The 16,147-nt window shown below is 40.6% G+C and overlaps 1 protein-coding gene across 2 annotated transcripts in view; it reads right to left on the bottom strand.

Moving 5' to 3' along the window:
- The window catches only part of slc8a2b (solute carrier family 8 member 2b), a 191,355-nt gene that overhangs the window by 16,642 nt on the left and 158,566 nt on the right, over positions 1-16,147 (bottom strand). For both annotated transcript variants that reach the window (XM_075472955.1, XM_075472954.1), the window contains 3 exons: positions 13,116-13,241; positions 12,730-12,925; positions 9,079-9,209 (listed from right to left, as the gene is read on the bottom strand). In XM_075472955.1, coding sequence (XP_075329070.1) covers positions 9,079-9,209; positions 12,730-12,925; positions 13,116-13,241 — 453 coding nt within the window. The remainder of the gene's footprint in view (positions 1-9,078; positions 9,210-12,729; positions 12,926-13,115; positions 13,242-16,147) is intronic.

Here is a 16,147-nt window from a genome sequence, read left to right as displayed (position 1 = left end):
CAGTGAAAGTACAGATGCCACAGAGACATCCCCAGCTAGGAGGTGCAGGCAATAACCATATCCACGGACACAGCTTCCACCACCACAACCCAGGCAGAAGAGCTGCAGCTGTGCTCACAGCTGGTGAAACTGTATAGGGGAGATAGGAACTATAAATGAATAAAGTGTGACTTCCCATCTGCTGGTTTCTTCAAACTGGCAGAGAATTATAACTTTGTTTGTCCACAAGTCTTTTGAGAAGCAGCAATTGCAGCTAGAATGTCTTGAGACACTTGTTGGTCAATCACAGGACATGAACACACCTGACATGATAAGGGAGAAGATAGAAAAAAAAAGGAGGAAACAAGGACGTAATCAGGTCAAGATGGACTGAATATAAATCATCTATAGTTTTTCAAAAACACAATCTATCACGCAGAATCATTTCAACAGGGAACAGAGCTGTTGAGGTTCAATATACATCTCCCAGGGACTAAAGAAAAGTTTCCTCTGACATGTGAAGCTAAAAAGATCCCATTAATATGTAATTGCAGTTAGGCCATATGTTTTGAATTTAAAATGAGTTTAGATGCTTTTAGGGAATTGCTGGAGTGTCTGGTCTGCTGAGCTGAAGCAGACACATAAACAGAGGCTCTCTCTAATTACTATGATTTTGATTCTGCCCGAGCACATGAACAGACAGCTGGGAGCTTCCTCATCTGGCCAAATCAGGTGAACCACACTGCCATGTGTACAGACTTAATCCAATATGATGAAGACAAATGGGAAATGTGGCCTTTTTTTTTTGCAAAATTAAATGATTTGTTTGTCTTTTTTTCTAAATAAAAGTTATTCCTTTTTCAGAGACTTGGAGGCAGCAAAAAAAGGTTTACAAATATGTTAAATAGAATTTATTGACCTGTAGGTTGATGTGGCTGGTGCTAATAAGGCACCCAAAATATGGAGCTTTTAGCTTCTTCTCTTCTTAAAACTCTGGGACTGTTCTACACACAGGTATAAACATCATCAGGTATCAGAATTGTAATATAGTTCCTTTTTATGGCTTTCAACACGATGTCAAAGTCCTTGTGTCAGCCAAGAGCTGCATTGGGTGACTTCTCAGCTCAGACCCAACTCTCAGCTCCCAGCCAGCTAGTTCACGGGTTCACCGCTAGGTGCTCTGGAGAGCTAGCTTGGCCAGTTTTGGGCTCCTATGTTTCTGGAGTTCCCAACATACTTAGCTGAGAGCTGAGAAGTTGGTCAGCCAGGAACTCAGGACCTAGCTGGGTTTGCTCTCGGGCCAATGAGCCTTGACCTCTACAGCTGTAGGGATCCATTGGCTGGGAGCTGGTGTTCGGCTGAGAACTGGGTTAGCTAGCTTGGCTAGCTTGTCCCTTTCATTCATCAGGGTTTCCAGCTGAGCACTTGTGAGAGTTAGTTCAGCTTACCCCCTAACCTCATGGCCAAGCCAACCTCTCAACTACTTTTTGATGGCTCCTGAGCTCTTGGCCAAAGAAAATTAAAGTCGGCAAGCTTTTTGACTCTTGCAGCTCCCTTGGATGGCCGAGAGCCTCGGCTCCTTGCTCAACCTTGCTTCTACTGTCTTCTCCACCTAGCTTGTGCTAACCTCCTTGTTATTTGCTAGCTTTGCTAGCGGGGGTCTGGGGGTCCTCCCCCCGAAAATTTGGTATTTCTTAGATGCAATTTTCTGCATTTTAACTGAATTGTGGGCCCCGTTTCAGCCCAATAAGGAACTGTCCTTTTGTTACTAAATACGTGACGATTCCATTATTTCAAGGGACGGTTGGCAACTCGTTTAGGCAGCCGGCTGCCCTGGCAAACACATCACGCTTCCTTTAAAGTAGGCATTGGGAGACATCTCGAATTGCCTGCACAGTTTAATGCACTCTGTATAATCATCGGTGCATAAATTGAACGCAAAGCCCCCCCTCAGTATTAATTAGTATCTCCAATCTAATTAAATAAAAAATAAAAAACGAGCACAGACCGCTCAGTCAATGGCATGTACCCATAGAAAAAATACACACACAACTTGACTATCGGCTGCTAACAACCATGATCAGTAGGCTAACCTACACAAACCCAGACACATAATGGCTCGGCGGCCAGCAATCGGATAAACCAATGAAGTGAATCAATCCTGTGAAAGAATGAAAACAAGTGAATGAAACCTGCACTCACCCATTATGAAGTTAACTCTGCCAGCCCCAGCTGTTGCCCCTGCTCAGCTAACTCCTTGACGTCGGGTATGGTTGGTAACGTTACGGCGGCTAGCATTAGCAACGAGGCTGCTAGGCATGCTAAATTGGTAAGCATTAGGCTACTGAAGAAAGCTAGTCTTTTTAGCTACGTTATATTATCATCTTTCTTCTCGGCTATAACCTTTGTTTACGGCCACTGGCCCTACCTGACGCCCTAGCTGTCAAATCACCGGAAGTTTTCACCGGAAGTACTGGCGCACACACAAAAGCTCTCTCCAGACATATCTTTCTTTCATTCCGCCCAGATGAAATTTAATGCCACTCTTCGAAAATCAGAGAAATTTAAGACATTTTAAAGGGATAGTTCGGGATATTTGACATGGATCTGTATGGCATCACCATAACCAGTGTCGTGCATTCAAACTGACTTACCCCCGACAGTGTCCTGTGAGCCGAGTTTTTGTCCAGTGTTGGTCAAGGCGAAAGTAGTCCGGCTTGTTTGCTGGGGTCAAGAAATCAGCGCGTTTTTCTTCCCAAAACAGTACGTGTGCTAAAGAGTGATTTATTTCATCACAAAAACCGAAGCCGGCAAAAGTCACTCCTCGTTATCACTTGGGCCCTATACTGTCTCATTGTGTATCAGTGCGCACGTCATTCTGACCGCGAGCTGTGCGCACGAGTCTTTCTGTTCTTTGGCAGTGCTCAACACTTACTCTGCAGACAACTGGCCATCGGGTCCAGCTGGTCTGGGACGCCTCTTCCAGTTGATCTTGGGAACATGGAAAAAAGTTCTCAGACGCCTGCATTCAGGAGTGCAGGGAAGTCACCGTTATTTGTGATGCAGGCAGTAGCTGTCCCGCGGCCGCCGACATCCTCATCTATGGAAAGGTTTTGTATCTGGGGCATAACTAAATCCCACTCGTGGCAGCAGTAACATTCCACCTCTGTCTGCATTACTTCGCACTTCAAACAAGTGCACCAGGATTTGTCGGCCACCCTGGGTATCGCAGCTCCAGCAGTGGCTCCAGCTTCTGTTTCCATCACTTCTCTGTCCACCCTCTCTCTTTCTGCCCGATCTAAGTCCATTTGGCGAACTTCCTCCTCAGTATAAACGGGTTCATAAAGATACCCCCTTGGCTCTGAACGGAAGTCAATATGTTCCTCGTCGCTCTCGTTGTCAGACATCTTCCCGAGCAGTAAACAAAGTGAACTCGTGCGCACAGCTCGCGGTCAGAATGACGTGCGCACTGATACACAATAAGAGACAGTATAGGGCCCAAGTGATAACGAGGAGTGACTTTTGCCGGCTTCGGTTTTTGTGATGAAATAAATCACTCTTTAGCACACGTACTGTTTTGGGAAGAAAAACGCGCTAATTTCTTGACCCCAGCAAACAAGCCGGACTACTTTCGCCTTGACCAACACTGGACAAAAACTCGGCTCACAGGACACTGTCGGGGGTAAGTCAGTTTGAATGCACGACACTGGTTATGGTGATGCCATACAGATCCATGTCAAATATCCCGAACTATCCCTTTAAGACCTTAAAAAACGTATTTTTTATTTAAGACTTTTAGATCGTGTCCCCTCATGCACTGCAGTGTTTGAGGCAATCTCCGGTCAAACGTCAAAGTGAACCCAGGGGGGGCACACCGGCGTGGATGGGGGGGCAATGCCCGCGAGTGCCCCCCCCCCGTGGCGCCGGCGCTGCTGTAAATGTAAAAGGGCTCAAACAGAGATTTATCTTTATGACAGCGGTGTTGCTCCTTGGTGAGCCAAAGAGCAGAAGAAATTGCTCAATTTTTTAAATATTTTTTTTTTAACTTGAAATAGATAAAAGAACAACAGCTAATTCTCAGCGAGGCTTTTGCTCTGGCTTATTAACATTAATCTATTTTCCTGGACCTTGTTGTAAAACTTTGTAGAGTTAAAGAAAGATGGTAAGAAAAACTCTTAAGGACTTAGAAAAAGATGCTGCAATGATAAATCGACCACACAGATACTAAGCTATGACGTGGGTCTGCAGCACCGAGACTGTTCAATAATAATATGATGTAATCTCATCATGTTGTTTCACAAAGGTGATCTCATATACATTGTATTGGAGATAGTAAAGAATATTTATTATCCAGGTTAGTAATGAAAAATGTTTTCTTTTAACCTTCCCAACCGGATATTTATCCACACGAATCACAGTTAGTACTAATGGATGAATATAATATAGTGTCGCCATGAAAGTTGTGGCCACAAGGAATCGTGCGACAGAATGATCTACTTTGTCTCATAAAAGGATGGTCCGGTGTTTCCCACGCTAATGAAGATAAGGGAAGCATCGGAGCTCCTCTCCTCAGCATCTGGAGAATTCGATCAGCTCCATTTCCCTCAGGGAGGAAGGTTCCTCTGCAAAATCTACTACTCAACCAGACCCACTGATGTCCTACAAGCAATGAAAAAAACTGTTTGATACACATTATTGGTAATAAATGTGAATAAAAAGTGATACTTCTATTAATTTCTGCCTGTAAAGCATTAATATCTATATCACTATGCCTGGCTCATTCCATAATCACCGTGGTAACAGTGAACACACCTGGACATGCTATTAATGTGAGCTGAAACCAAATAAATGAGTCTTTGTTGGAATGTTTCTGACGAGATGTTTCACTGGCACTTTCAGCTCTTGTGTGGGACGGGGTCTGTGAAGATGGAGGTGATTTTCACACAGTGGAACTGATACAGCAGGGAAAATGGACTTCTGACAGGTGAGCCATTCCAGTTTAATTGGTTTCCTGCTGCTCATTTCAAGCTGGCGCAGCGGTCGATGGATTCCACCGCCTCCCTGCTGAAATAAATGACACCAGCCTTTGTAATATACTCACTCAGCATCTCTCCATGCACTCACACATGGTGGATAAGCCAATTTATAGGCTTCTGTCTGTTTCTTTAGTGTCGATTCTTGCTTCATTTGACTCTTTAGGCTATTGCAACCCTCTCTGCTCAGCCAGCACACCCACTGCTTTTGATCTTTAATCAGGCTTTGAATCTAAGCAGAGATTACCCATCTTCTATTTTTACATCCAATCCTCCCACGTGTTTTAACTTCACACACGGGGTGCTTCAGAAATGATAAGTTTCATAGTAAGAATCTTTACTACATTGTTTGATCCTCGTGCAGATGAAAAGTTTGTTGTGACAGGGAACTTCAAAGCTGTTCTGTTAAAAAGTTAATTAAACTCTGTGCCTTAACTCCTAAAAATAATGTGTCAAAACAATGAATCACGATTATTCACTCCAACAAATCTAACAGCTTGATTGCAACCTGCATTAAAGGACTTTGAGTCCAATCTCAGCAGAAAACATATTTTTCTCTCTTGTCCAATCGTAGCAGTGCCACATTTCATAGTTTTACATTGTGAGATGACAACATATCCCTTGGTTGTTATTTTGTGTAGTGCAGATGGGAATCATAACCTATGAAAATTAAAATATGTAAGTGTGGCAGTTCTGTGCCACTGTGGGTTCGTCAGCCAGTAAATACAGTGAGCCTTTCTTATCAGTTTCAATTATCTTTATTTTGACACGCTCGCACTGCTCATGTGGAGTCTCCCTGCTCTGGTGTCTGACTCCACATGCGTTCCTGGTGTCCTTCCTTTCTCCCAGGTCCAGCCCGCTACTGTCTTAAAAGGGGAGAGTGATTAGACAATTCGTTTCTGGTGCACTAATCACTCACCTGATGCCGCTTCCCTGAGCCCCCTCCACACCTCTCTCCTGCAGCTGATGCACCACGCCCCCTCCACAGTAAGCCTGAACAATATATAATCTATGGGATTAACCATGTAGTTTGTAACATCTGAGCCTAATATGCAGATTAACTATAAGCCTAACTGTGCACTTTTAACTCCTAACCTGAACCATTTGCATGTGCGTGGGAGGGGAAGTCGAAATGTTTTCACATGAAGTTGGTGCAGAAGTTCAAAAAGGGAGATTTCTTTCCTCATGTCTGCGTATTCTCTGGTGTTTGGGCTTTTCATCCTGCTATGTCATCTGACCCACTTCACTCTTATCCCAGTTGTCACAACTCTGGTCCAATCGCCTTCTTACCTGCTACAGTTGGAGCCAATCAGTCTGATCCCTATCCTCCAAAGCTCTCCTCTGTTTTTTCATTCCCCTCCAGCTACTCATTTCCACCTCTTCCTGATACCAAGGAAACCTCATTAGAAGTTTCTGCCACCTCCTAAACCTCCAGCATCTATACTCCAGGGGGGTCCCATCCCATCCCCTTCCTTTATTCATGTCACAGCTCCATGGAAATGAAACATCAGAGTCTGATTTCAGTCAATCTCACCAAACTGAACTAGTGAACTAACTATTGAAGACAGTCTGCAGTCTATCCCCTCCTTTCTCCTCACAGCCTTTCTGACACATAAAGCTCTCTATACCACATAAACAGCATAGAGAGGTGGAACAGGAGCGTCGTAAAGTGTCTATGTGGTGACGTATTGAAACTTAAACTGATTCCGTATAGGAAGCAGAGTCAGGAAACAGAGTAATGGAGCCGTGAACTAACAACCTTTTCAAAGTTCTGTCATGAGCTCAGGTAGTTATAATGAAATTATGTGAACAACTGCACGGTTACTGATCTTTGAAAGGGGCTGTAGATACGCTGTCCATTTACTACTTTCATTTAATTAGGTACTCAAAAATACTGTACTTTTCTAAACTGTGACCAGCTAATGTAAATCCTTTCATAAAGATGAACAGTAAGAAAAGTCAGATGTTACAAAGATGTAGTTTAATAAAAAACTAACAAAACTTACCTGACACTGATCAAGCTGAATTCGGACTTGATTTAAAGCAGCTTAAACAGGCCAATTGTTTGCAATATTATCATTAAAATATGAGCACTTTTTCTTTCTATCTAGTCTTTAGTGGATAAATATAATTATTACTTCTTCTTTTACTTTTCACAATAAATAACAAAACAAAAAACCTAATCAACCTGAAATTCTTGGGGTTCAAACTTCATCTATTCCTGTTAATGCCAGAGTTCCTTACAGTTTATTTATTAGTTGAAACTCAGCTATACATCTAAAGAAAAGAGGCTAATTTATTTGCTTGGAATGTGCTTTACAATAATTAATTAATTCATAACATATCGAGCTATCACGGATGTCATATCATGGAGTATTCCCCTGTGTTTTTATAAATAAATTAGCTGCAACTCAATGAACTTGCCACAGATGGAAGATTAGAAACAAGCCTAAACTGCAACATAAATTTGCTCCGCCGCTATGCTTTACTTTCTGAACTTTAAGAACTGCCACACTGACAGTGTAACCTGGTTGGTAGATGTTAAATATTTCCCTCTCATCAGTTGAATCTGTCCAATAAGTTAAAAGGGCTCAATAAATAAGAACAAATGAAAAAAATACACAAACTTTACAGTTAATGTGGTGAAGTGAACACACTGACTTATTATTATTCTACACATTCAGTTACATTTAAACTCAACATTAAAGATGTTTTTATCTGATTAACAGGAAGAGCTAAATGGTTTGTATGGTCTGCAGGGCTTTCATACAGTAGCAGCTAACATACCTGCAGCAGTATTTGTCTGTCCTCTCCCACTGTTTCTCCTCAGCCTTTCTCTGGCTCTCCTGCTGGGATTCTCATTATCTATCTCGCCATCCTCTCCTCCCATTCCCTTCGCTTTGATCTCCTTGCATATCTTTCCAGACTTTGCAGCAATCCTGCAGGCTACTCAGAAGCCTGTGGTATGTTTTTGTACCTCCACCAAATAAAATTCACCTCCTGCAGTCTTACCGTGTGTAGACCAGTTGCTTTCTGTACAGACAGATTTCCTGTTTTATAATGTATATAATGGCCTACTTTTCCCAAAGGGATCTTTAAAGTTTAATTTTGTCTGCATTAAACATCTTTACAAACACAGAAAAAGACTAAACTAAATATGTATTGATGCATTATTTAATCCAGCCTTTTGAAAACGGCTTTTACTTCTTCCTCAAGCTGAAAGAGACATTTGAAAAAGAACTAGTCTGAAACGAAAAGATGTGAGAAAAGCAGTTATTTTCACAGTATAAATGGATTAAAGGTGGATTGATTCAAGGTTACATGTTGAAAGTGTGAAAATAATAAATAAATAATGTGCACGTTCAATTTTATGTACCTGTTTTTAATAGTCAAAAGTAATTTCAGGGATTCTTTTAGAGATGCAGTGTAAATGATTTTCCATTAAATGAATGAAAGAAGTGTTTCTTAGAGGTGTGTGTTTGACTGGAGAGGCACTGAAGACAAGGACAAATACACTGAATTAACTTGGACTGCAGCCGTGTTAAAGAGGCAGTAACACAGCAGCACCTCAATTAGCTATAGAGCCTGACATCTTATGTTAAATCAAATTAAATCAAACAAAACTGAATTTACAAGGTAAAAGAGAAACAGATAAACCAGATATTAAAACACCAGAATGAAAACTAATTCATATATAAATAGAATTAATTAATACGTAGGCTACAGTGCAAATAAATGTAGAAAAGAAGTAAAAGAAGTAAAAAAAAAGCAAATATTCACAGAGAGATAAATAAATAACTAAAACTGAGCTGAATAATGCAAATCTGTAGTTATTTTATGTACTTTAAATGTAAAAATGTATCTTATCATCCATTCAGAAAGTTTAACATTAGAATCTGCTCCTGATCTCATTTGGTCAACAAGTGGTTACAAAAATAATGCGTCTACATGGCAGTCATGCCTGTATAGGGAAATAAGATTTTCTATTTTACAAACAGTTATAACACGCAGAAAAAAGAACGAGGCATCAACAAGTGTTTGAGAGGTAAGCTTTGTCTTAACTCACCTTTATCTGTTTACTCGTCTCTCCAGGTTTGAACACCAGCGTTCCCTCGCTGTAATCGTAATCTGACCCAGCGTTAGCGGAACCGTCTTCGGTTCTATAGTCCACATAGAAGGTGTTCTCTTCCAGACCTCCTAAACAGCACAGATGAAACAGAATGATAATAGGTAAATCATAAATAACAACTGTTTTGTCTGGAAACGTAAATCTGTTCTTTGATGCGTTGCACTTTTCGTGATAACTTTACACAGAAAGCTTCTTTTTTATAGATCTACGTTTAAATAGTTTGTAAGTTAACCTACATGAGGCTTTGGTGCTAACATCCGACCTTAGATATGACACTTAAAAACTGAAAGCAGAAACTAACCTGTAACCTTAAAAAATTGCTATATTTTTCTCCATTTTGAATTAAAATGTCCAATTTTGGCCACAGATTGTATCCCTCTCTTTGTGGGAATCTTTTTAAATGAGGAATGCGTTTTTTTCAGAGGAAGAAAAGCTAGAATGAAGCTGCTCGGGTGTAAAAACATGCACATGCAGCTGTTCTGGTTCCTTAACGCGAGTGAAACACAATGCACAAGCTGCAGACTCTGATGGGATCATCATTAAGCTGCTGTTCATGTAGATAATAGCTGCTTGCTGCTGTGTTATGGTTTAAAAAATCACCGGTCTATTCACTGCCACCACATGCACATTAAGCATCTCTGTCCAGTCGAGCGATGAACAGAAGTGGATGATATTTAACATTTGACAAAAAATATATGTAATGTCATATGTAATTTGATACTGTTGATCAAAGTACCTTAATTCATAGGTGGGAATATCTGGATCCACTTCAGAATGGTTAATATCTTATCTTTCTAACAGGAGTTTTAGGGTTTGTATGAATAAGATCATGTCAGAGGCCACTGATCTGTCACGTGGGTCCCTCAGGGTGCTGCTTTAGGCCCCATTCTGTTCTTGATGTGTATATATTCATTCTAGGATATATTATTAGCCAATTCAGTAACATCTCATTGAACACACTCCATTTATGCTGCTAATATTCAGCTGTGTGGATTCTTTAAACACTCAGAATTTCATAAACTTGTGAGACTTGAGCTGGTTGCTTAAAAGCCAGCAAGCGATGGTAAACTGATAACTACCTTTGGTTAAAGTGATAACTACATTCGGTTGAACTGATAACGGTTAAAGTGATAACTACCTTCGGTTAAACTGATAACTACCTTCGGTTAAACTGATAACTACCGTTGGTTAAACTGATAACGGTTAAACTGATAACTACCTTTGGTTAAACAGATAACGGTTAAACTGATAACTACCTTTGGTTAAACTGATGACGGTTAAACTGATAACTACCGTCGGTTAAACTGATAATTACCTTTGGTTAAACTGATAACGGTTAAACTGATAACTACCTTTGGTTAAACTGATGACGGTTAAACTGATAACTACGGTCGGTTAAACTGATAATTACCTTTGGTTAAACTGATAATGGTTAAACTGATAACTACCGTCGGTTAAACTGACAATGGTTAAACTTATAATGGTTAAACTGATAACTACCGTCGGTTAAACTGATAATGGTTAAACTTATAATGGTTAACCTGATAACTACTTTCGGTTAAACTGATTATGGTTAACCTGATAACTACCGTCGGTTAAACTGATAACGGTTAAACTGATACCTACCTTCGGTTAAACTGATAACGGTTAAACTGATAACTACCTTCGTTTATACTGATAACTACCTTCGGTTAAACTGATTATGGTTAACCTGATAACTACCGTCGGTTAAACTGATTACGGTTAAACTGATACCTACCTTCGGTTAAACTGATAATGGTTAAACTGATAACTACCTTCGTTTATACTGATAACTACCGTCGGTTAAACTGATAACTACCTTCGTTTATACTGATAACTGCCTTCGGTTAAACTGATAATGGTTAAACTGATAACTACCTTCGTTTATACTGATAACTACCTTCGGTTAAACTGATAACTACCTTCGTTTATACTGATAACTACCTTTGGTTAAACTGATAATGGTTAAACTGATAACTACCTTCGGTTAAACTGATTATGGTTAAACTGATAACGGTTAAACTGATAACTACCTTCGGTTAAACTGATTATGGTTAAACTGATAATGGTTAAACTGATAACTACCTTCGTTTATACTGATAACTACCTTCGGTTAAACTGATAACGGTTAAACTGATAACTACCTTCGGTTAAACTGATAATGGTTAAACTGATAACTACCTTCGGTTATACTGATAATGGTTAAACTGATTATGGTTAACCTGATAACTACCGTCGGTTAAACTGATAACGGTTAAACTGATAACTACCTTTGGATATACTGATAATGGTTAAACTGATAACGGTTAAACTGATAACTACTTTCGGTTAAACTGATTATGGTTAAACTGATTATGGTTAACCTGATAACTACCGTCGGTTAAACTGATAACGGTTAAACTGATTATGGTTAACCTGATAACTACCGTCGGTTAAACTGATAACGGTTAAACTGATTATGGTTAAACTGATAACGGTTCAACTGATAACTACCTTCGGTTATACTGATAATGGTTAAACTGATAACTACTTTCGATTAAACTGATTATGGTTAACCTGATAACTACCGTCGGTTAAACTGATAACGGTTAAACTGATAACGGTTAAACTGATAACTACCTTCGGTTGAACTGATAATGGTTAAACTGATAACTACCTTCGGTTGAACTGATAATGGTTAAACTTATAATGGTTAAACTGATAACTACCTTCGGTTAACCTGATAACTACGTCGGTTAAACTCAGAAAACACAGAATGTCAGATCATTGCTCCTGACAGTGTAATTACAAACCATTTTGCCTCCTCTGTTTTAAGCAAACTTGAGAAATTCAGGTGGTGTGTTTGATTCCAAACAGCTGGTCCAAAACATTTTTTCCACTTTGGGAATATTTCAAAATAAAGAAGGGTGACCTTTCTAAACATTCTCAGTTCCTGAATTTGTTTAAATAGAGACAGTTTGATGACACATACAGGAATTTATTTTACCATGAGCTTACTTTGCAAAACCTCACTGAAGAAACAACAACTCTTAAATAATTCAATAATGAATGAGGATGAAATCAAAATGTAGAATGTGGATAAAACTCTACTCTGAATGAGTGCACGCTCCTTTGCATAGGGGACGTGTTTCTCATCAGGGATAGCTGTCAGTTTCACACATTGAGCCTTGTTTTCATGTGTTGGGCAGTTCATATCATGATCAAAGTTAATCATAAAGCCTTTATGGCTCCAAAAGGAGCTGCATAATAACTGTGATCAAGGTCTATGTTCGCTGAGGCTGAAGAAAAGCTTGAATGAAATATGTTCTGAGGCTACAGAAAATCTGTAAATCTTTAACTGTGAGTCTGACGATGATCAGAAAATGTCAGAGTCAGTTTAATAGTTTGCAGCAGAATGATTACAAAGGAAGTGATCAGAGAAAGAAACACTTCGTTAAAATATGAGCAATAACTTGGTAATAAAGTATAAAATATTTAATTTCATACTTTATTACCACAGCGGTCTTAGACTGTTTTAACTTATTCATGTGAACTCATTCTTAGCTCATGACTTATTCATGGCAGCACCTTGACAGACGACAGTCAGCATCAGAACGCCACAGTTCTCCATGCACTGGCTGTGGGCGCTCTCAAATGAGATGCGGCTGCACACGGCCAGGTCGTCATCCACTGGAGCTTCCTCGTCTGTCACAACCACGCGCCGCGCGTGGTCGGCCGCGTGCTTCTTCAGGACGTTGCCAGCACCGATCATCATGCGAGTCGCCTTTAGAGACAGAGAGGAAGACGTGTGTGGGAGGCTTATGCATAACAATGAAAATAATTGCTCAGATTTAGATGTAAAAACATGTATTGTTAGGATTTTGCTTCTTGCTCATTAAATACTGATTCTGAAAAAAGATGCAGTCTGTGAAGTCCTTGAACTCAGGGAATATTTACTGTGTGATGAGTGTTACCTGTATGCGGTAGAAGGCTCTGCTCTTCTGTTGGTGCAGCAGTGCGTAGTAGTTGGCCAGCTCCATCAGCTGGTCCAGCTCTTTGTCAGGATATTTATGCTTCAGCTCCTTCAGGATGCGAATCACCTGCAGCGGAGACGAGAAGACACCAACAGGTATCAGATATCAACATGCGTGACTCTTGCCGGTTTTAGCATCAGCAGGAGGAAAGAAGCTCTAAAATCTCTGCTTCACTTCTCAACAGTGGCGTGCACGGGGGGGGGGTGAGCGCCCCTCCCTTGTGGCCCAATTGTTGAAAAATGCATGCTAAAGTGCCCCCTTGGGAGCCAAAACGTGTGCTAAAGTCCCCCCTTGGGCGCCAAAACGTGTGCTAAACTGCCCTCAAGCGCCCTTTTGGGAGCCAAAACGTGTGCTTAAGTGCCCCCATGGGAGCCAAAACGTGTGCTAAAGTGCCCTCTTGGGTGCCAAAACGTGTGCTATACTGCCCTCAAGTGCCCTCTTGGGAGCCTAAACGCGCGCTAAACTGCCCTCTTGGGAGCCAAAACGTGTGCTATACTGCCCTCTTGGGAGCCAAAATGCGTGCTAAACTGCCCCCTTGGGAGCCAAAACGCGTGCTAAACTGCCCTTAAGTGCCCTCTTCGGAGCCAAAACATGTGCTAAAGTGCCCTCTTGGGAGCCAAAACGCGTGCTAAAGTGCCCACGTGCTAAACTGCCCTCAAGTGCCCTCTTCGGAACCAAAGCGTGTGCTAAACTGCCCTCTTGGGAGCCAAAACACGTGCTAAACTGCCCTTAAGTGCCCTCTTCGGAACCAAAGCGTGTGCTAAACTGCCCCCTTGGGAGCCAAAACACGTGCTAAACTGCCCTCTTGGGAGCCAAAACGTGTGCTAAACTGCCCCCTTGGGAGCCAAAACGCGTGCTAAACTGCCCTCAAGGGCCCTCTTCGGAACCAAAGCGTGTGCTAAACTGCCCTTCTGGTTGGCAAAATACACTAAATTGCCCTCTTGGGTGGAAAAAACACTCCAATTTCCTCTTCTAAGTTCTATTATTACGTAGAGATGCCTATTGCATGTTTTTATCGCATTTTATCACAGAGCCCTCTTGGGTGAAGAAAATACATTCAACTCCAGAAGACTATTAGGACCAAGAAATACTATGACACATTACTGTTGCAATGACTTTTATGTTGGGCCCTTTTTTGATCTATATAAAGCCAGAACTATATCTCACAGAACCAGTTTGGATTACCTGGTGCTAATATGGTGTTAAAATGCACTAGAATACAGGAAATGGCATCTACTTAATTGAAAATGTTTTGGGGGAAGACCCCCAGACCCCCTAGGGATTTATTTCCTTCAAACATCCATGTCGCTGTGAGTTCTTCACAGTTCTCATGGAGGCTGATCCTAAAACCAAACTAACCTGAGTCTAGTTAGTCTGTTTTAAGGCTATATAATGTGCCATTTGTATAACATATAAAATGTGTCTAAAGTGCCCTCTACAGTGGTGAGGACACGTTATATGTGCCCTTTTTTTTCTTTCCGCCTCTGCCCTGCGTGCAAAGTCTGTGCACGCCAATGTTTCTTAAATACCTCAAAAAGAAGCTCCTATCAGGTACAGCATTCACCAATTGAGACACTGAAGTTGGTAAGAGGTAAATTCTGCTTATGGTGTGATTTTAGCAGCATTTCTGGGTTGAATATAGAGCAACACAAAGGGCGTGTCTAAACTTTATAATGGTACGGTACATCTGAACTACCTTGAGAAACTGGGGCACAAAAAACAGAAATCAGTGTTTTAAAGGGATAATCCGGAGTAAAATGCACTTTAGATCAATTTACAGGATGTTGGGAGTACATACGTTTAGTTGACATCAAAATCATGTCATTCGGATGTGTTTTAAGAATTTTGATTTTTAGCTAAAAGTGGTTAGCCTGGAAGTGATGAGGGCATATCGTATCGCCGCTACAAAACGCTATTTTTATACCTCTTCTACAGCTCCAAACAACATAACACTAACGTGGTAGTTAGTAGAGGGTCCCTAAAGCCAAACCAAAGTGTCCCGAGGTATTCCTGTGGTCAGATAGAGAGTCCAGAATGAATTTAATCAAGCCAGTACCTTTCCGGAAATGTTGCTGCTGCACCTGCCGCTAAGACCGTGGTGAAGTTGGTTTGATATTGGATATTCGACAGAAATTAATATAAAATAGAGTGTGCATTCAATTGGTGTACAAAAAGGTGTGTGTGGTTGGTACTACACTCACTAGGTCACAAGGCTTGGGAGGTATTGGAAAAAAAAGACACCTTATTTCCAGTGTTGTATAGTAACAAAGTAAAAATACTTCACTACTGTACTTAAGTATATTTTGGAATACTTTGTACTTTCCTCGAGTTTAAAATTTTTTGACAACTTTCACTTTTACTTCACTATATTTCCAAACTTAATTGAATACTTTTACTCCAATACATTTTCATTGTTCGGTTTAGTTACTCGTTACAAAAAAGAGAGAGAGAGAGAGAGAGAGAGAGAGAGAAAAAAAACCTGCAACAGTGTTTTGACCCCATGCATGTTATGCCTGCCCAAAGACGTGGAAATTCTCTCACAGAAACTCCCCTTTTTTAGGTTTTAAGGTAGTTTTACAAAAAAAGTCTTCCTCTTCAGATGCCAGATAAGCTGCAGTTCCCTCCCAATTCTTTTTTTCTTTTGTATAATGACCGGTTGTGTGTGCACCTCCTATAGCTTGTGAAGTACAGTAATCCTAACAGCTTTTTTTCTTGGTGATGTTGGCCGCATTTTTTGTACCGAGTTATTTTATTTATTTTTTAGAAAGGTTTACAAAAGGGCTTTCAGACTGGACTCCCTCTTCAGATGCCAGATAAGCTTCAGTTTTCTCCTATTTTTTTCTTTAAATTTTGTTTATAATGATGGCAATAACAGTAGCAGCCTCTTTTGTTTCATTTTTTTCTTAATGGTGTAATGTACGCCTCATTTTCAGCACTGACCTTACTTGAAGAAGAAAAACTTAAAGGTTCAC

Source organism: Odontesthes bonariensis, chromosome 9, assembly GCF_027942865.1.
Source record: "Odontesthes bonariensis isolate fOdoBon6 chromosome 9, fOdoBon6.hap1, whole genome shotgun sequence".
Lineage (NCBI taxonomy): Eukaryota > Metazoa > Chordata > Actinopteri > Atheriniformes > Atherinopsidae > Odontesthes > Odontesthes bonariensis.
Note: the sequence above shows the minus strand (reverse complement) of the source record. Positions and strands in the feature narration are given on the sequence as shown.